The 20,493-nt window shown below is 38.3% G+C and overlaps 2 protein-coding genes across 2 annotated transcripts; both read left to right on the top strand.

Annotated features, from left to right (window-relative positions):
- Positions 1 to 3,210: 3,210 nt before the first annotated feature.
- LOC144633413 (uncharacterized) lies at positions 3,211 to 18,469 on the top strand. Its single transcript, XM_078492291.1, has 5 exons — positions 3,211 to 3,334; positions 15,260 to 15,292; positions 16,319 to 16,421; positions 17,608 to 17,679; positions 18,394 to 18,469. The coding sequence occupies exons 1-5, from the start codon at positions 3,247 to 3,249 to the stop codon at positions 18,467 to 18,469; spliced, it is 372 nt and encodes a 123-aa protein (XP_078348417.1). The 5' UTR covers positions 3,211 to 3,246.
- Positions 4,611 to 13,775, top strand: LOC144632101 (lactadherin-like). The gene is made up of 4 exons (XM_078490703.1): positions 4,611 to 4,964; positions 5,463 to 5,601; positions 11,417 to 11,458; positions 13,417 to 13,775. The coding sequence occupies exons 1-4, from the start codon at positions 4,611 to 4,613 to the stop codon at positions 13,773 to 13,775; spliced, it is 894 nt and encodes a 297-aa protein (XP_078346829.1).
- Positions 18,470 to 20,493: the final 2,024 nt, after the last annotated feature.

Here is a 20,493-nt window from a genome sequence, read left to right as displayed (position 1 = left end):
CATTTGCCATCCAGGCTAGTGGACATGGCGGAATTTGCTGAATGAAATTTCCCTCGTTTGAAAGAAATCATTCCAAGTCCTGGATATTTAAAACATTGGAAATTCTTCTGGACCGAAAATATTTTCAAGAGATGGTTTTCAAGGCATTAGAATTGATCGTAAACATGCATATGGTCAGTGGTTTTGGAGAATGAAAAACTCAGTCAGATCGGCTAACAAAACATCATTCACTTTAGTAGTTCTCTTCTCAACAGAACTGGTCATTTCAAAAGGATTCACACAATTGGTCAGAAGTCACCAACGATTAAACAAAGGTACCAGATATCTAACTTTTTCGTAGTGTTTGTTTTATTCTGTTTTATACACATGTATGCAAGAGAGCATCTGTGTTTGTTGTTTTCGTGTTATTGTTATTTTGCAGTCTTGATATTCACCTGTGAAAACTATACTAAAACAATTATTCGCCTCAGAATAGTGCTTTTCGCGCGCGCTGATTGGTTAACACGGAGCTGATTAGCAAAGTACTATTCACCTCCGAGCAGCTAAAGAGAAACAAACTGCCTTCGCGCGTCGCTTTGTTTACCGAAAGTGATGTTTTGGTCCGCTAGTCATTCAACTTGTCTGGTATATACTAAAACAGTTAGCTACAATTATTCACCTCAGTGTCGGTGAATGTGGTGGATATTTACCTCCACTTCGGTGAATAATTGTTTAATATCCCCAAGTGGTATTCTCCAGTTTTCAAACTTTGCAATTTACAATTTTTAAAAATTCAAACAAAATAAGGTAAATTATTCTTCACATTTGGCCAGTGTGCAAAGCTGAGTAAACACATTTTTCCGTCTAAGGAAATGTTATTCAAACAGAGAAAGAGCACAGAAAACGTCCCACAAGATGGCTCAATGTTATGGCTGATGTTACACAGTCGGAAATGAAAATTCGTTCAGTTTCTTCGTTCATATGTCTATGATTTAGGCCCCGTCCACACTGACCCGGGTAAATTTGAAAACGGAGAAATCTGAAAACGCCGTGTAAATGTTTTCTGTCCACATTAACCCGTAAATTTGAAAACGATACCCACTTTAGAGAGCGTTTTTCAAAAGCTCCGTTTTCGGTGATCCGTGTTAAAAAAAGATGCGTTTTCAAATTTACGGCGAAGTTCAGTTTGTTATAACTGGTTTATTTCAAGATAGGATGAGAACAGGCTGAACCCTCCTTCCCTGTGGCGGTCTTTTTAAACAACCGGGCGGTGTGCAATGTTATTCTTCTCAGTCCACATTTTCTATCTTAATTGAAACCTCGCCAGCATCTATCGCCGGATTAGTTCGCCAAACATTTTTTAAAACAAAAAAGTCACGCAGAGGCTCGATTGATTTTATCAGTAGCATACTTTATTTCATCTCTCGCAATCTACAAAATAAAAATTTATTGAGCTAAAGATTATTTAATGAAGCTATATCATTACAGCAAGCCCTAGAATCACAGCAAGTAGTGCACAGTGGTGCACCATTAATTATTTCACGAGGCACTTAGCGCCGGGTTGGTTGTGATCATCTCGTATCTAACAAGTGCGAATGGAATAATTGTTTTATCAATGTTTTCAGTAATCTCACTTCAGTATTTCTTCCTTGACTTTTCTATCTGTCACTAATCTGATGTGAACGTTTCGTTTTGATCTAAAGAAAGAGAGCGGGAGAAAGGTGGCAGAATCGGTTCGGTGGCATGATACTGTTCACTGTGTGGGTTGAATGCAATAAATATGCGAGCAAAGTGAGCGGTATTTTTTGGAAATGTTCCTCACGCAATCTCTTATAAAGTCATCATTAGATATGACAAACGATGTTCACGGAAAGGTCCGAAAAAGTTGCGAAGCTGAGTATCATATTGTCGTTGTACAAGTCAAGAAAAACTAGCGTTTGCTTGTCTACACTGCCGCAGCTCTCGAAAATTAATTTTGTTCCACGAAACTGAACTCAGAACTGATGCGTTAACTGGGGCTTGAACAAAAGAACTGCCAACAGATTCACAGATGGTGGAAAAAAATCCTTGCAAGAGATTGAACTTCGAGTAGAATTTCACTCTGGGTGGTTTTTAATTATAACGCGAAACAAAACTTTTCCGATTTCCCCAACATTTCTTGTATTGGTTTGGAATCTTTACTCTGCTGGAAACGATAAGCGGTTTAAGGTAACAAATTTCAGTCGTTTTTGTTGTACATTTACAGGAATTGTTTAAAAAATATTCCACATTCTCGCTTTGAAAGGGCGTATTCTCCTTATATTTAATGCCTCTGTACAACACTGAACACTTTACCAAATAAGGTCAGCTCTTTGTTTTGAGCTCATTTCAAATAAGAATTGAACCATCAGGGAAGCTAGAAATTTAACAGCAGATAGTTTGAATATTATATTCTGGCACAATAGGTTGCAACCTAGAATCAACTAACAACTAAGACTTTAAAACTTTAATGTTCTTCAAGCTCAGTCAAGATAAAAAAAAGGTGAGCAGAGGAAGGTATTTTTTTAAGCTGTTACATCGATATATTTGTTCTTTTTGCAAGTAGCAATCCAAACCCAAGTCTGCTTTGGTAAGTGGCAATATCTAAAATCTGCCACTTTTTACCCTTGTAGAAGAAAAAAAATATTGACGAAAGTTGTTCACAGAAAAAGCGATAGGCAGCAGATCTCTTTTAGGCTATTTCAACGATACAGTTTTCTTTCTTTTCTTTGTATTTGACAGTAGTAATCCATTGAAGAAAAATCTGACGCGCGGATTCTGCCACTTTCTAAACGATATTAAAAACAAAGAATTTTTGAATGAATACAAAGCGACTGTTTTCGACTGAAGTTTTGTTGGTAGTTATCGATATAAGGTTTCCACTGTACTCGGCGTCTATGTAACGTCTATATAACTCAAAACGCTTATAAAGGGCCACATTCAAAGAAGACGATCCATTTGAGTGGAACAAAGAAGATCAATTTCATTTAGTTGGCTTGAGTTCTTGCTTTCTACTCAGTGAAAAATAAATTCGCTGCGCATTAATAGAACGAAACCCTTAGGAGTGTTTCATCCATCAACTCCATCATCTTGCACAACGGTGGAGGTATCAATTTGCATGTAAGCCCGAGGGTAACTAGACATTAACTAGTATTTTGTAAGCTCATTTTTTCCATTCATAATTGTTAGCCGCAATCTTATAGGCAGGAATTTGTGGTTCCATAGCACAAGTGGGCTGTTTGTGTGATTATGGACAGAACATTATCTTTCGCCGTGAAAATTATTCTGTCCGTGTATATGTGGAATGTAAAAAACGGTCTTTCTACACCCACAGGAGGTAAGCACATTTATATATAAATTTATTATATAAATCTACTAGCTTTCTATCACGTATGCCGTTGTCTGATTGGCTACGCTACTCACTATTTATTCTGTTTTAACATTACCTACTCTATTAGGTACCTTATTACATGAAAATTTCGCGACACGTTAATTTCGCGATTTGAGGTGCACATGCATATTTCACGGCACTTAATTTTCGCGATTTTGCGAAAATTTTGTATTTTGAATCAATTTAATTTCGCGTTTTTGAGTGAGACACAATTTACATTTTCTTGGCAATATATTTTGTCATGCCTTTGAATTATATAAAACGACTTCATCGAAGGAACAATAACGTCAAAATTAACAAAAACGCAGGGGGGACATATATTAATCTCGGCAATAGCAACAACAGAGCAGTTCTCACAATGTCTACAAGTGAGTCAATTGACGACAACATCCATTTACATTGCTTACTGACGTATGCGAGTCACTTAATATTTGCGTCATGTTATGTTCGCGACACTTACTGTTCGCGTCACTTTAATTTCGCGTTATTTTTAGAATCACGAAATTCGCGAAATTAAAGTGTCGCGAAAATTTCATGTAATAAGGTAATCGCGCAATCTGATTGGCTGCATAGTTGCCGTCTACTGATCGATAGATTTATAGGGTCAAACGAAAAGAGTACAATAAAGAAAAAAATAGTTTAAAACAAAACGTTGAGTGCGGAAACGGTTGCTTACTCCCAGAGGAAGACATCTTAAATTGCAGGCAGCATTTGACACCCTCCCTGCTGACACTCTTTTGCATTTCTTTTCTCTGCAATAAAGTTATTATAAATAATTTTGCGGCAAAATAGGATAATAAGAGACAGTAGTTTATCGAGCAAGGAATGATTTCTAGCTATTTTTAAGTTATTTAAACATTTCGACCTTTTGAAAATTAAAAGGTGCACTCTAAGTAGGGATTTTTTGCTTTATTTATAAGAAGACCATTTCTAAGATCGAGAATAAAAATATTTCGACCGGCGGAGTGGAAATGGTGAGTTGCATTGACACGACAGCAGCGTCGTCCATATAAAAAGCCGTTAACAATTTTGAAGATGGTTCGTGCCTTACACTTGCACAGTGAAGATGAATTGTTTCGTCGTCGGTGGTAAAGGTCCACCACTGAAAAAAAACATCAACAGCAATTTTAATAGATGTAAAGATTGTTAAATTGAGTAAGAAGAACGTGCGCAAAATTATTTTCAGTAACTGTTCATGACATCAACGTTTCGTAATTTTTATATGAATAACCGTTTGCCTTCAGAACCAGCGGATGATTGCTTCACGAAGCCTGTAGGAATATCTGACCAAGCTAAAATCCCTGATGATCACATGACTGCTTCTTCTCAATATGGCGATGGTTTCCAGGCCGCTTACGGTCGACTTAATGGAGACAGAGGCGATGGCTGGTGTGCCAAAGAAGCTAGCAGGAATGACGACTGGCTGCAGGTTGATCTTGGCACAACTTTTCGAGTGTGTGGTGTTGCTACACAGGGAGACAGAAATGGCAATGAATGGGTCACAGACTTTAGGTTGTCTTACTCATCGGATGGCAACGTCTGGACACCTTATAAGGGTTCAAACGGCTTAGAAATGGTGAGAGGTTATACTGCTCACTTCAATATCGGTCAATGCTATTGCAGGTCACGACCATTTCATAGTCCTGCGATCCCAAGTAGAGTAGGCGGTCACAGTGTAGGCATCTTCGCTCATCTTTTAGGTCTGCGAATCTTTATGCCTTGAGTTCACGTTGTACTCCCCCCACACAACACCATCCATCACAAGTTCCGCATCTGTCTCACTCCTTCAACAGTCACGCTGTGACAAACAAATCTGAACCAACTCTGGCATCGTGGATCGGTGGCTCACCCACGTTCTTTCTCTCCCCCCCGCGCTCCTCGCTTCGCTCGCCATTTTTTTTCGCCCTGTCCAACTCGGGAGCCTGTTTGCAGGCTAATAAATGAAATATCAGAAGGATGCAATGAGTATAATGTCAAAAATCCCTGACCACAACACTTACAGACAACACGTCATGCTTTATTTAAGCTTCTATTTTTCGTATAACAACCTAACCGTTTTTTTTTTTATTGAAAGGAGTTTAACAGGCAAGGTAACAGCAACACAGTTGACGAGCACAAATTGCCAGTGCCAATTTCTGCAAGATACGTTCGCTTTTATCCAACCAAGCAACATAATTGGAACTGTCTCAGAGTGGAGTTGTATTGCCATACGCGTAAGTTTTCAGTTCTTCTATCAAATAGACTATGTGGAAGTAAGGATACGTAGTAGGTCTGTGTTATCCAAGAAAATACTCCACATTTGCTCGCCTGATGTCGGGATCTATTCAGTTACCGGAAGTTATTAAAATTAATATCATAACAACAGAGTTGACGTTCGCGGGTAATCTCGAGCCCAGAGTCCGTCTAGTCGGTCAGCGGTACTGGACGGACTCTGGGAAAATGGAATTGATCAGATCGTTTTCAGGTCAGAAACTTGGTCTTCCGGTTTTTATTGCGCATGCTCTTAGGTCAGAGCGGAAGTAAATTTCCCAGAACGGAAGTAAATCGAGAAAGTTTAACTATTTCTAACACACTATCGACGGAACTGGTATTTATCGAAGTAACAAAAGTAGCAATAATATTCTGCAAGAAAGAAGAATAGTGAGTTAACTACAGAGCATCTGGCGCTTTGATTTTGATTTTTTTGAGCATTCTGCTATATTTGTTTGAAATGAAAGCCTTCCAGGATTCCGTCTGCGAAGACTGCGTGCGTGTGTCCGTAGTTGTTTTGCAGAGGACGGCTCAGAAATTTACAAGATGCACAACTCACGAGCAAGCAATAGTCCATTTTACAGTTGCCTGCCAAGTGACCTGGCCTTTGAATGGTAGTGAGGCTGGAGGTGACAGTTGCATTGATACAAACCTCCCTGCTTTATCATGTAAATCAAACTAGTTAACATTAGAACAACATGATTAACACAACAAAAACAGTGAGGTCTGTATCAAAACAAGGTGACCTTCAGCCTCACTTCCATTCAAAGGCCAGGTCACTGAGCAACAACTGTAAAATGGCCTATTGTTCCGTTCGTTATCATTTTTGTTTGGCGACTTTCGCATATTTTTTTCGTCATTCTCATATTTAAGTGGCTGTCCAGCTACGCGGTCGGCGACTTTCGGGTCGCGGTCCTCCCTTTTTCACTCCCCTCTCCTCTTCAGCGGTCGGCGATCCGCGCCTCCGCCTCCGCGCCTCCGTCAATCCTTCTACCCCCGAAACACTCCCACCACCTTCCTTTCCTCCGCCCCTAACTCCTCTCGCTCGTCTCCCTTGTCTCTTCCGCCGCTCTGTTCTTCGCATGAGATGTGGAGGGAGAGCAGGTGCCTCTGCATGCGGCTCTCCTGAGAGAGTCACACGGCTGGCTCACATTTTTGTCCTCCGCCAACTGGACTCCGCACTCTCCCGTCACAGGTCAGTGTAGGGAGTCGGACTGAACCGAGAAGTTTTGGTGCTCCTGGATCCGTTCCATTCATTTTTCTGTCTTCTCTTGGATTCCATTTCTTATTACCATTCTATATAAGGAAGGAGATGCGGAACTCGCTTACTCATTATTAATTTTCTTTGATTTTGCGTCGGTTTTGTTCCCTACACTCAACCGACTAATTCTCTCGTTTTTAGAATTTCCTTTTTTACATTTCCGCTGCTTTTTCCTTTTTTCATTTGTTTCTTTTTTTTTCTTTTTTTGTCAACTGGAAACAATAACTGGCATTCTTGTGAACCCATTTTTTTCACTTGAAGTTGCGCTTACGAGTTGAGCAGGGAGTTCACGCGTCATTCTCATTGTCGTGAGAAATAATTGATGTTTTCGGAGACATGCATCAGGAGAGGTGGAAAGTGTCGCATACAGTTCGTTTGTGAGTAGGTGACGATGAATAAAGGGGTGCATCGGGGAACAAATGAACGGAGAGAAAGTGCATGATGAATTTGATGTTTCACTTGAATTTTTCTTTTCGTTCCCCGTGAGGATTCCCCCTTACGGGAACTTTTCTGAGCTCGATTTTTCTCACGCATCTGATTTTATTTGCGTAATGTCCATTTCCTCCCTAGGGAGAGCTTTTCGTTTTTGCGATGTAAAAAACACTGATCGCAGCCGCTGTAAATAATAATCGAAGTTGCATTTTTTTTCCTTTTTTTTGTTTACTATAGAATTAAGCTTGTCGGGCATATCTAGATAGTCATAGTTGCGTGGACGTGTCGTCGAGGAGATTCGGTGTGCAAGCTCCTAACACCTGTTGCGGAGCAAATGATACCTTCACCTTTGATTGTTTTTGTCGAAAGGTGGCCTCAGTTGCCGAGTTCTTGAGGAAAAAGTTTGAGAAAAAGTAAGTATTTGAGAAACTGAATCGACAACCTGTTGAAATGAGCAAAATTGCAGTGCGGCGGACGAACGATTCCTATTTATGGCATTTTAGCCGTTTTTATTAACAAACTACGGCCATAAACAAAAATCGTTCGGGATGTACGCAAACTCTGGCTGCGATGAAAATTTCTATCTTCACATCGCTGGGCATACCGTCAAACGAGCAATCTAATGTAAAATTGCCAAAATTACTCTTAAAAACGTTTGTTCGCGTCATGCGTACCCGGACCTTTTAATTTATTTTCTATTAGAATAGGCTTAGATCTTTGCTGTGAAGTGCATTTTACCTGTGATTTTTGTACCGCTTTGGAGATTTTAGCTTTTACTTTTGAGGAATCTGCCATGTGAGAAAACATACCGCAAACCGCGTTGTCTTTAATTTAATACGCTAATTTAATTTTTCATCAAATAATTCGAACCTTGATAAGAAAGGTAAATGCGGCTTAATGTAATGTACTATTTTAAAAGCGAATTTATCCGTTCGAGAAGCGGCTTTTAAATCGCCGATCCGTCATCAAAACCCTGAAAACCGCTCTCAGATAGTAAAATACGTTTTGTCCTGTAGAGAAGCAAGAAAAAGTTTCTGGAAAAATTAGATCGATTTTAATCATTTCATATTAAGTCCTTTTCTGTCACAAAAAATAAGGGAAGGTTTACTCGCGACCCGAAAGTCGCCAGACCGCTGTTAGCTGGACAGCCACTTAAAAGGCTTCTCCCTGACAGCGCATCTTTAACGCATTTTTCATAAAAGGGCTTTCCAGGATAGATTACATGTTTTCAAGCAAGCAATTTTTTCTTGACGAATGACGGTAATATTAATTAGCACGTTTAAGGCCACACCGGTCAACGTTATTCAATAGGTTTAATGAGCAGTACAACAACCCTGCAAGTGCACGAGCGTTATAATTTTTGTACATTTTTTTCCTTCGGCAAAGCAACGGCGCTTAATGCTGAAATTCTGCGTTGCATTGCCATAAGTTATTACTTGGAAACAAAAAACAATGTCTTCGATATTTAGTTTTTCAGCCGAAACGGAGATTTGAATCAATCGACCTTGTCCTTTGTGTCGCCGTCGTTGTTGCTTTTAAACTCCGTTCAGAAACGCCGTTTAAAAGAAGTCCTTTTTTATTCATGGTATCTTTTGAGTTCAATGAGAAGGGAAGAATTAGAAAATACTTCAGTTATGTAGTGCCATTCCACGGAGTTCTAAGGTGTTTTACAAAGAAAAGTTGAAATTAAGTTCAGTACTTCAAACATGCGGCCATCGAAAGCAAAAAATGTCTTTTCCGGTTTGTTTAAATTCCGGGGATGATTTTTAGACTTCCTGGTGGATTTCTATTGTTCTGTTCTCAGTTTCCCTTCACAGCGGTCAAACGCAAAAGTTGACGTCATATCCGGTCTTCGCCGCCTCGAACTTTTGATTCGAAAGTGGGCAAACTTTTGTAAGAAATTGTTAAAGAAATGGTACGGTGAAAGAACATTTCAAGCTGGGTAACTCTTTTTTTTATTGTTATTTATTTAAAAATTGACATTTGACATTTGACGTTACGTTATTACGTTACAATATAATAAATACGTTACAAAATTTTTTACAAATGCTACGTTACGTTATTACATTACAATATAATAAATACGTTACACAATTTTTTACAAATGCTACGTTACGTTATTACGTTACAATATAATAAATACGTTACAAAATTTTTTTACAAATGTGCTTATATTCTTATTCTACATGTGGAAGGGAAAATAAATAAATTATAATATGTGGAGAAAAAAAAGAGAGGGATGAAGCAGACGTGACGTGCGCAAAATGACGTACTCAGATTGTATAATTATACACAAAGTGTAGTCCATTTCGATGTATATTTCATAAGCTTGTTGTTTCTCATAGCTATTCCTTTTTCGCTTCGAATTTTATTATTGAGGAGAAGCTGGGAAACTCAGTGGAGATGAATTATCAAATTTCCAATCCATAAGCGGCGTATAAACCTTACCTTTCCAGGGACGGCGTTAACTTTTGGCTTTACAGCGAAAGTTTGCGGAAAATTTAAGACTTTGTATGGAGAATTTTGGCGGGAATTGCGCAGGATCTGCGCACGCGCGCTGCTTCTGACCGCTGTGTGCAGTTTCCCAGAGTGTGTCCCGGCGGCCCTACCGCCGACCAACCGCTGACCTGAGAGCCGGAACACACTCTGGGCTCGAGATTGGCTCGCGGGCGTAAATATGTATATGGACCGACTCAAGGTGGATTTCCACTGTCGTGTTTTCTTCCAACGTACGTGAAAATTATAAAAGTACGTAAAAATGAAATTTTACGCGCGCGATTTCTACGTATTTACGTACGTTACACGCACGTATACGCATGTAGCGACGTAAAGGTGGATTTCCACTGACGCGTAAATATTTACGTACGTAAAATGTGCGTAAAAAAAGGTATGCAGGCAAATTCCCACTGTCCCGTAAAAAGTAATAAAAGGCGTTTCTTTTTTACTTGCGTTGAACGTACGTAAATGCCCGCCATCCTGAATTATCAAGTTGGTTAATAGAGTGTGTTCTTGGCGGCCATATTGGAGGAGTGAAACAATAAACTGATTTTTCTTTGGGAAAAAAAATCTTTAACATTTTTATGCAAATATTTTTTATTGTTTGTTGCAACATGGCTGCCTTGAAAACACTTTATACCCCACGATAGTAAAAGAGATGCGGGAATATGACCACGAGTCATTTTATAAATACTTCCGAACGACACCAAAAGGTAAAAAAAAAAAAGATTTGAGGCGACTTTCCCGAATTCCCGGTTCACAGCCTACGTGACCTGACGCCAGGCGTTTTCTTTCACTATTGTGTTCGTGTAATTTGGGTCTGTAGTCAGTTCGCGGCTGTCTGCGGTTACGCAGCGATTTAACCAATCATGCTTTTGGATTCTGTCACATGACACAACTTACCATGTGGACGCCATTTTGTTGTAAATCGGCGTCGAAGTAAACATTGAAAAATATTCAGATGTAGTAGCACTTCTCATCAAGGAAGTTCGAAAATTAACAGTTTACAAAACTCGGCAACCGGAAAACCGTAAAAATTACTCAAAACGATATTTGCTTGAAATTACAGTACTCGGTCCGACAGCAAATAAATAAAATTAATCGTGCTATTTACTAAACTGGCAGTTGACATTACACCTGGAATAAACGAGTTTTGCTCGACGAAAAAAAAACCTACATTCACATTTCCACTGGATTCTTTTTCGAGTTTCTGTAATTCCTCTTGATCTAGCTGAGAATAATACAGAGAATTGCGTTGCGTTTTCAGCCATTTTTTCGTTATAAAGCTCATTAACAATTTGCAGTTGCAGATGGAAGCGCCTCGACCCAAATCAAACAGAGCTTGAAGTGATGCCAGCTTGTGCCAGCTAGCAAGAAAACGGCGCGAATAGTTAAATAGTTTTCAGCTCTGACTAGCTGGCTTTGTTATTTTCTTTTTGTTTCTGACTGGTCCACGGCGGCGGATAAAAAAATATAGCCCGCTGAATTCTCCAATTTAGCTCGAAAAAAAAGCCACAGTGACCGATGAAATCATTATAAAAAACTATAAACGTTTAAGTTTAAGTTTAATTTTTATTTCTGCCTTACAGAGCCATCAATATCGCCTCCTACAGCACAACCAACCACACCAGGTAAAACAATGACTGTACAAAATAAGTTTAGAGAAAGAAAAACATCTTTAATAAAAGGTTAAAGCTGGACTAAAAGTCAGTTTTAAAATGTTAAGGGAGCGTACGTAGCTTAACACACTGTTTACACCGCATTTAACCTACCATTACATGCTGTGAAAAATGCATCAAAAGCGCTGACGAATCGTTATCAAAAACAAAAACACCAACAACAATTGCAATAGAGTTTTCCGATTAAACGGAAATGGAACGACTTTTTCCGCCTGTTATAGCTAATTAGATGCAAAGTGCCGTTTGTTTCAATTTTTACAATGAAATTTCAGTTGTTATTCATTGTTTACGAGTAGATTAAATTAGCAATCCTTGCAGTAAATACAATGTCTCGTGGTGGAATGCAAACTATACTCTTTTTAAACTGCTTGAAAATCAAGATACAATAATTTTATTTACGTATCACAGTTTTCCCAGAAAAATATATTGAAAACAGCAGTATATTTTCTGAGACAACTGAAGAAAAATGTTTTTAGGTGCAAAGTATCCATGGTGTAAAAAAATAGTTACTGAAAGGAGGCGGCTTTTTTATCGCATACGTAAAAGCCTGTGAAACCTGTGAAACTCACAAGTAACGTAAAACAAAGAACGACCAAGACAACAAAGAACCTGGAAACAATAAAAAGCAGGAAAACAATAGCCCCCAAAACAAAGAAACATTTTACAAGTTCTTACACCAGAGTAAACCCCAAACGTTAACGAACATGAAAGTTTTCGCAGCACAACTTTTTCACAACATATTTTCCATCCAAACAATTGCCATTTGTGGAACTTCACACTTCTCTAAGGTTTTGCAACTTGCTTTTTGCCAACAAATAAATAGAAATTTGGGAGTTGAAAATGAGGCGGTATCTTTTTGTTCTATTGTTTTCTTTTCATTTGCACATAAAAATTCCACGGGTAAACATAACATATCACCTTTTTTGTCGCACCTTAGGAGCGAGTACAAAAGGCGAACATCACACGTATCTAGTTTTCTATCTTGCCTTTTGTTTCAGAACTAATTCTTCTTTCTTTCGAGACTGTGGCCATGTCATGTTGTCTGACTGCCTTCAGATATGCCATTTGACGAGGGAAATACTTTTTTGAGAGCTGCACTGCATGGTGATATTACACTGCCCTCGAGTAGTGGACAACACGCGCGGAAGAAAAAGTTACCAAAGCGTAAAGTGTCAAATCATCGATACACACCTATTGAGAATGATGATTGTGCAGGCTGTTGAGAAATGTGGCCGAGAGTGGCGTAGCGTGCCCAGGTTAATGGTTGGAAAAATTTTTGTGCATTTTATTCGAAATAAAAAAGATTTTTTTTAAAATTCTTACATATTTTATTGGCAATGCACCACATTTTACCATATTGGTAATAGCTCTCTATAACGAAACGTGGATCGCGCAAAATTTAAGATTTCCTGATTTCGAGTTTTCTGTTTACCATTATTACGGTAATATCGATTTAGTGAGTAAGAAATACACATCATCAAAACTTCAATTCTAGAGCAATAACTAGTGTAACTTTTATGTCAATCCGATGAAGGGAAATTTTCGGTTTGGTCCCGAAAAAACTGTTGAACCCAATCCCAAACTTGACGGCAACATCATTTTCTTCTGGGATAGCTTGTGACATTTTAGACTACCGTAGAATCCCACTTTCCTGAAGGATAGCAAAACAGAGAAAACAAGCCAGCAGATTAATGTACTTTTAATGGGTTAACTAAGTGAATTTAATAAGATTTTCAATAGGCGGAAAAATGTGTTCCATTTAAGTAAATTTTCCGCTAAATCGGAAAACTCTAATAGACGTAAATATTGTTAAATGGAGTAAGAAAAACGTGCGCAAATTTATTTTCAGTAACTTATCGTGACATCAGCGTTTCGTCATTTTTAAATGCCGAATAACCGTTTGCCTTCAGAACCAGCGGATGATTGCTTCACGAAGCCTGTAGGAATATCTGACCAAGCTAAAATCCCTGATGATCACATGACCGCTTCTTCTCAATATGGTGATGGTTACCACTGGCAGCCCGCTTACGGTCGACTTAACGGAGACAGAGGCGATGGCTGGTGTGCCAAAGAAGCTAACAGGACTGACGACTGGCTGCAGGTTGATCTTGGCACAACTTTTCGAGTATGTGGTGTTGCTTCACAAGGAGATATAAATGGCGATGAATGGGTCACAGACTTCAAGCTGTCTTACTCTTTGGATAGCTACGTCTGGACACCTTATAAAAATACAAATGACCGAGAATTGGTGAGAAGTTATGTCGTTTAATACCTGTTTTATATTGCTATTGCAAGACACGAGAGTCAGTAATTTTATTTATTGTATGCCGTGTCTCAGAAAGACTGGAAATTCACCAAATTCGCGAATTTGATAGTGTAAAATCGATACCGTCTGCGGTGTAGTTTTTCCCAACTAGAACGGCAGCTATTTAAAACTAGTTGCACTGAGGAATTTAGAAACAAAAATGTAAAACGTTGACTTGTCTGTGCTAAGAAATACTAAATCGGAGAATCAGGAGTGACGAAAACAAGTAAAGAGTCGAGTAAACTTTGGCAAATTTAAGTTCAGTTCAGACATGGATCAAAACATCAACTGGAGACAAAACTTGCGAAAAATTTGCAAGACCTGAAGTAAAAAGCACTCAACACAACGTAAAGCGATGAGAGAGGTTATAGAAATTGAAAACGGAACTGCCGGTGATCTCAACCTTATTTGATCATAATGTTTCCGTGACCGCCGTTTGCAAGCAAAATGTCAGCGAGTTCGGCGAAGTGAACAAATTTAAGTTTGGTTACTCTTATTATTAACCGAGCTTAGTTGGTCTGAAAGGAAGAATCTTCACCTCGGTCATGAATCTTCCATATAGACCTCCTGCTCGGTTAATAAGAGCTAAATATAAGTAAAAAAAAAAATCAAAGAGGTGCAATAAATTTACATATGTCAAAAATCGATGACCAGGACACTAACAAGCAACACGTTATAACTACCCTATTTTATTGACAGCAATTTCGCAGGCTTGGTGACAGCTACACGATTGATCGACACGATCTTCCAGTACCAGTGTCTGCAAGATACTTTGCCTTTCATCCAATCAAGCAACATAATTGGAACTGTCTCAGAGTGGAGTTGTATGGTGGTACGTGTGAGGTCTCAGTTTTTCTATCAATTATTAAAAGTCGGGACACACTACGCGACAAGTCGCTGCAACACATCGAGGCGACAAGTTGCTGCGACATGTCGCCTATTGTGACATGGTGCATTCGTGCGACAATCTATGTCGCTGCGACAGAATTTTGTCGCTGCGATGTGTCGCACGAACTCAAACCAGTTTGAATTCGCGCGACACATCGCAGCGACAAAATGAGCGATTTCAGCGTTGTCGCAGCGTGTGTACACGTCCGCGTCAAGTCGCTGCGACAAAATAAAAATTAACCAATGAGATAGCGTCATGTATTTTTGCCATATTGAATTGGAAAACTACTCACATTCCCACTCTCAAAATTTGCTATGTGTGCAACGAACAAGCGCTTTGTCGCAGCGACTTGTTTTCAAGTGGTACACACGGAGCAACTTGTCGCAGAGACCTGTCGCTGCGACTTGTCGTCTAGTGTGTCCCGACCTTTAGACTATAGGGCGATTTTGCTGACGTCATTGTTTACATTTTGCGTCATTAGCATAAAACTTTGCTTAGAGAAGGCATCCTATCCAAAATAACTCCAGAAGTTTATTAATTTTCTATTTCTGTCATACAGACCCGTCAATATCGCCGCCTACAATACAACCAGGTAAAACAATAACCGTTTAAAGTAAAAACCTTGTTGATTGTAAGCTAGTTTTAGCTGTCGAGGTTTTAAAGTAAACTTTGAACATGAGTGTAAAGCTGGTGTAAAGGTCTGCTTAAAAAACGTAAAGGGAGCGTAAAGCTGCTTAAATATACATTTACGCCAGCTTTATGGTTGCTTTACACCGCAGTATCTTTGTCTCGGCTTGCTTGGATTTTTGTCAGAGAGTTTCGATAATCAGATTGCCTATTAATACAGAAGTCGGATCCTCCGGCTTTCCTTAGTTTTTGTCTATAAGCTTGTTCCTTGTTTCTTAGTTTTTTTCTTGACAGCAATGAAATAACCAGTCACAGACGTTTTGACTCGTGAATGCGCTTGCGCAATGAGCGAGTATTGTGATGAGGGGTAAAATTTGCCGCGTCCTTCCATCGCCATGTTGAGCCAAAGTACTGTTGCAGTTAATATCCAGCTGTCATCTTGATCGTCATTCCTTATAAGGATAAAAATATGCCGATAGTTAACACAAAAAGAGAAGTTGAGGTGTCTAAAGTACAAACTTTATGAGTACTTTACGTTGTAAATAGTTACCGTAAAACTACGACATAAGTGGGAAGTTGTTACGTGGAAAGCCATGGCAAAAATTCTATCACTTCATTTACTATTTTGCATACCGTAAAATTCTGGTTATAAGCCCTGAGCTTATACAACATCGTGAGGGGTTTTGGGTGGGCTTATAAACGGAGGGGCTTATAAGCGGAATAAAAAACGTTCGAAGCAATCCACGTCAGTGTTGATCGAAATACGTTTATAAGTTGAAAAGTCATAATAAAGAAACATTTAGCCCTATTTAGTGCTGTCATACAGCAAAGGGGAGCTTATATTTCGGGGAAGGGGACTGATAACCGTGTGTGTTTTTTTGTTTCCAGGTATATGGGCCTATAACCAGGGGGACTTATAAGCAGGAGGGCTTATAACCTGAATTATAATTTAGTTATAAGGAATTCTAACTCTAGCTTTGTTGAATTTTAGATTGTGAACTTACTTGTTTCAAGATCGTAGATCTTGTTATTTGCATTAATATAACATCACCTGAAGTCTTTCAAAGATGCGTACCAGCAAATGCCGAAAAAATGTAAGAATTTCTCCTGCCGAATTTGTCAATGTTTTTGTTAACCCCGTTTAGAATCGGCTTTTGGAGTTCGTGGCAATCGGGGTTGGGCAGTCTTCGCGTCTTTCTTTATTTTCAAAAGAATTTTAATTTAAAGCAACGGTTAAAAACATGCAAATCTGACGTCATAAATTCAACCTTGGCCGCCTCGTCAGAACGTCGCAGAATTTAACGCCTCTTTTTTGGCGATCCTCGGGTTTTTTAGCGAACCCCCAATATATCAAATTAATTTCAAATTAATTTCAAATTACTGATTAAATAACTCGCATAACTTCAAAAATTGTTTAGAGGTTTCATTTGATACATCCATCACCTTCTTAACCTAGTAATAGTTGATACTAGGGCTGCCCCCGCTGTTAATCAATTTTCTTTTTGGCACATCCGTTAATCAATTATTTCGCTTGATGTCTAGGCTCTTCTGTGGTCTTCTATGTGCTAAATTGTTTGGAAATCAATTTTCGGTTTGGGATGTTTAATACTATAATTATACTTTGCGGCTCAAAAACTGGATGCCCTTCCACTTAGGTGAATGATTGTTAATTCCCAAAAAAACACAACACAATGTTCCCGGCCATGACAAAAACTAGAAAAGCTCAATCCGGAGTCCAACGCAACACCCATCCACATACAGTCTCATTCAATGTAACCACTAGATTTACCCATGTCCAATAATATCTTGACTGACATGTCACGCTGGTATGCATTGTTCCCTATTTGCAAATTTGTATATCTTTATATTTAAAGGTTTTTGTTGTCATTTGCCTGGTGATTGCTTCGTGAGAAGTATGAAATTTCGAGTATAGCTAATAAATGGTTTTGAATTAGCCCAACTCCATAAATCTATATTAAATTCACAGATGTGGTTTTACTATTGAGCACTTTTATAGCTGATGAAGTCTTCAGTTTATTCACTTATAGTCTAAATAAATTACACAAATATTATTTTTTTATTACCCCCATAAAGCAAATGCAACAGCTAATCGGGGCGGGGAGTAACAATAACAATAAATAATAACAAGATAATAACGAATTTATGTTCTGAGGAAAATGAAAACTTTTATATTTGTATGTATGCTTTACTGTCAACCTGATATTTTAACAACGAAGGAACTGAATCTTTTTTTAGGCTTGCATTTTTGTTTGCTTGCAGTCTTGTGCGTTATAGCAACGTGTCACATCTTCCTGCTAGAATTTTTTCTAAATTTACAAGTCTACGAGAGCTGTAAGGACCTTTTTTATATGGAGGGTAATTTCCCGGGTAGGGTGTTATCCTTTCCTCTGAACCATCTTTCGCTGAGTGTTTATACAAAAATTGCCTTCCTTGCTGACCGATCGAAAAGTTGGCCCCTCGGTTTTGCGTATGCTGAAAGTCGATGGCGTTTTTTTAAGCGCTCGCTTAACTTGAAAACCCAAACCAATTCCTAGATGTCGTGTAAGAGGAGTATTAAGATACTTTAAAGCCATAAAGGAAAGCCGATTGTGGAATGGACTCACATCGAAAAGTCAGTTTGTAAATTGTAAGGTGAAACACGCTTTACTAAGATGGCTGTCAAATCTTACGAAAAAATGTGTTTATATTTCGCGCTGTGGAATATAATCTGGAACTGAAAAAGCAAGCATTAAAAAGTCTTTAATATTTCTTCTTTTAACATTTGTTTTAGCTCCTCAAGGTGTAGCTTTTAATGCTTACATGAGGACATCTATGCGAATGTTAATTTTTGCTTATTAATTCGGCTATTTCTAGCCAGCGAGTGTGCAAAATCGATTGTCTCAAATACTTACAAAATTCGGCGGCATTTTGAGTTTCATTTAAGACCCTGGACGCGCTTTGCTCGATTTTTCTGTACGTCCACTCTTAAGCAAATCCAACTATTTTGTTCATGAATTATTAACTTTATTCCAATCACACTAATTAAATGATTTAAATTTTTAACAGAGATTTAAGAGGAAATTATATTGCGTTTCTATCAGAAGGAGTGTTCGACAACCTGAAAATTCTGACACATTTGTAAGTGCATTACTGATTCATTTATTGTAAAATAAATAAATAAATAAATGAATAAATAAATAAACAGAAATGCGTAGGTAAATACCTTTAATGGTTTTATAGCGTCGAGAAGAACACTCAACTGAACAGAAATGTGAACCTTTAAGGTGGCTCGATCAGGTTTTTTAATTGACGATACCTTTCAGCTTTGAGCAGTATCGGAGTAACCATAGGAACTCATTGTTTCAAGTGTAATAATATACAAGCAGCAATTTCTCCATTCTGATTGGCTAAGAACACGTCAATTTATCCCAAACCAGTGCAAAAAGTGTAATTGGCAGTGCAAAACGTGTAATTGGCAGTGCAAAAAGTGTAATTGGCAGTGCAAAACGGTGTAATTGACAACAGCCTCATGAAAAATACATCTTGAACAAACAAAATGGCGGACGAAAGTGAGACAAAATTTAAACTTAATAACGCAATTTTAATTAAAAGACTTGAAAACGACGCAAAGTACAGAAGAACAACAAACATTACTTACTGTAAAAGACGTAGAATTATCAAAAAGGCAAAGAGGACAAGACATAAACTAAACTCGAAATAAGCTCACGGCCGACGGCCTATAGTAAATTAAAATTCTCGCCGAAACATTGCTTCACTTCTCTGAAGCGAAACGCGAAGAAGTACTGACCAGACTTCCAAGGAACCGGTTACCTAGTTTTGAACACAGAAGGAGCAAGCATTTCATTTCATGATTGTTTAATAATAGCCGAAGCTTGTTTATTTAAAAGCTCGCTCAACAACAAAAGGCACAAAAGATAGTTTTACAACTGTAAGAGGCAAATCTAACCTGTAAAACGTCCAGTGAAATCAGGTAGCAATGCGGAGTTGTAGCAGAGTGCTCATCTGTACTAAGAAAATCCGTTCGGTAGATTTTTATAGTTCAGTATTTCAGTTCGGTATTCTAGTTTGACTAATTTGTCAGCTAGAGCAACATGTGTTGAACTGAGGTTGATTTCTGTTCGAGCGAACACAAACACAGCACTGATAAAACGTACCAAAAAAAATTCAGCCAAGAACAGCAGCAGAACCTTAGGAATTTTTTCCTTGCTTTGTCATTCACATTCTTCAAATTCAACGGCGAAAAGAGTCAAAAGACTGTTCTGAAAACTTTTCATGCAGCACTTCCAGAGAGTGAATGAATATTTACGCATGAATTCACACGTCAAAATTTTTAGCCAGGCGCTACTCTGAAGTTGTCACGAAAATTATCAAAGCGTGACCGAAATTGTCGCTTGTATATTATTAACAAGTAATCACATGATTTTTCTCGTGCAATTTGGAATAAATAAGCACTTGTAAATTTTTCAAAGGGTACAAATTGCACTTGCCCTGCGGGCTCGTGCAATTTTGTTAGCCTTTGAAAAATTTACTCGTGCTTATTTATTCCAAATTGCACTCGAAATCATGTGATTACTGGTACTAATTTTCCGGGTATATCACAATAGCTACCCGAGGTTTAATTTTATTTATAGAATTTGATAATTAGGTTACATTTACCTGGTATTCTGAAAAGTTTGGTTCTTCTGTAAGTGAAACAGATCAAACAAGCACTACAAATCTTGAAGTGTTACGTAAATACTGATGAAAAACGGAAAGTGATGACGAATTATACAAAACGTGTTTCACTAATAGCTTTGTGTACTTTTATAGGGACTTGTCTTCAAACGCCATCTCATTTCTTCCTGACAGAGTGTTTGGCAATCTGACAAATTTACTAGAGCTGTAAGTGAAACGGGGCAAACATGCACTGCAAATCTTAAAGTGCTGCGTTTTTCCAATAAATGAAACTGAACGCAAAGTGACGAAGAATTATACAAAACGTGTTTCACTATTAGTAATGTTTTTTTTTTTTTCACAGGGATTTGTCATCAAATGCCATTTCATTTCTTCCAGACAGAGTGTTTGGCAATTTGACAAATTTGCTAGAGCTGTAAGTGATACGGAGCATGCTTGCACTGCAAATCTTGTAGGGGTATTTTTATACTA

This window comes from Oculina patagonica, chromosome 12 (genome assembly GCF_052425735.1).
Source record: "Oculina patagonica isolate OP01 chromosome 12, crgOcupat, whole genome shotgun sequence".
Lineage (NCBI taxonomy): Eukaryota > Metazoa > Cnidaria > Anthozoa > Scleractinia > Oculinidae > Oculina > Oculina patagonica.
The sequence above is the reverse complement of the archived record's forward strand: the minus strand, read 5'-3'. Positions and strand labels throughout refer to the sequence as shown.

Bases quoted from the DNA above. Each gene is read 5' to 3' on its own strand.
- LOC144633413 (XM_078492291.1), top strand. From the start codon at position 3,247: ATGGACAGAACATTATCTTTCGCCGTGAAAATTATTCTGTCCGTGTAT. The intron at 3,335-15,259 runs GTAAGCACATTT...TCTGTCATACAG, and splicing joins TCTTTCTACACCCACAGGAG to ACCCGTCAATATCGCCGCCT. The intron at 17,680-18,393 runs GTAAGGACCTTT...AATTTTTAACAG, and splicing joins TTTACAAGTCTACGAGAGCT to AGATTTAAGAGGAAATTATA.
- LOC144632101 (XM_078490703.1), top strand. From the start codon at position 4,611: ATGAATAACCGTTTGCCTTCAGAACCAGCGGATGATTGCTTCACGAAG. The intron at 4,965-5,462 runs GTGAGAGGTTAT...TTTTATTGAAAG, and splicing joins GTTCAAACGGCTTAGAAATG to GAGTTTAACAGGCAAGGTAA. The intron at 5,602-11,416 runs GTAAGTTTTCAG...TCTGCCTTACAG, and splicing joins GGAGTTGTATTGCCATACGC to AGCCATCAATATCGCCTCCT.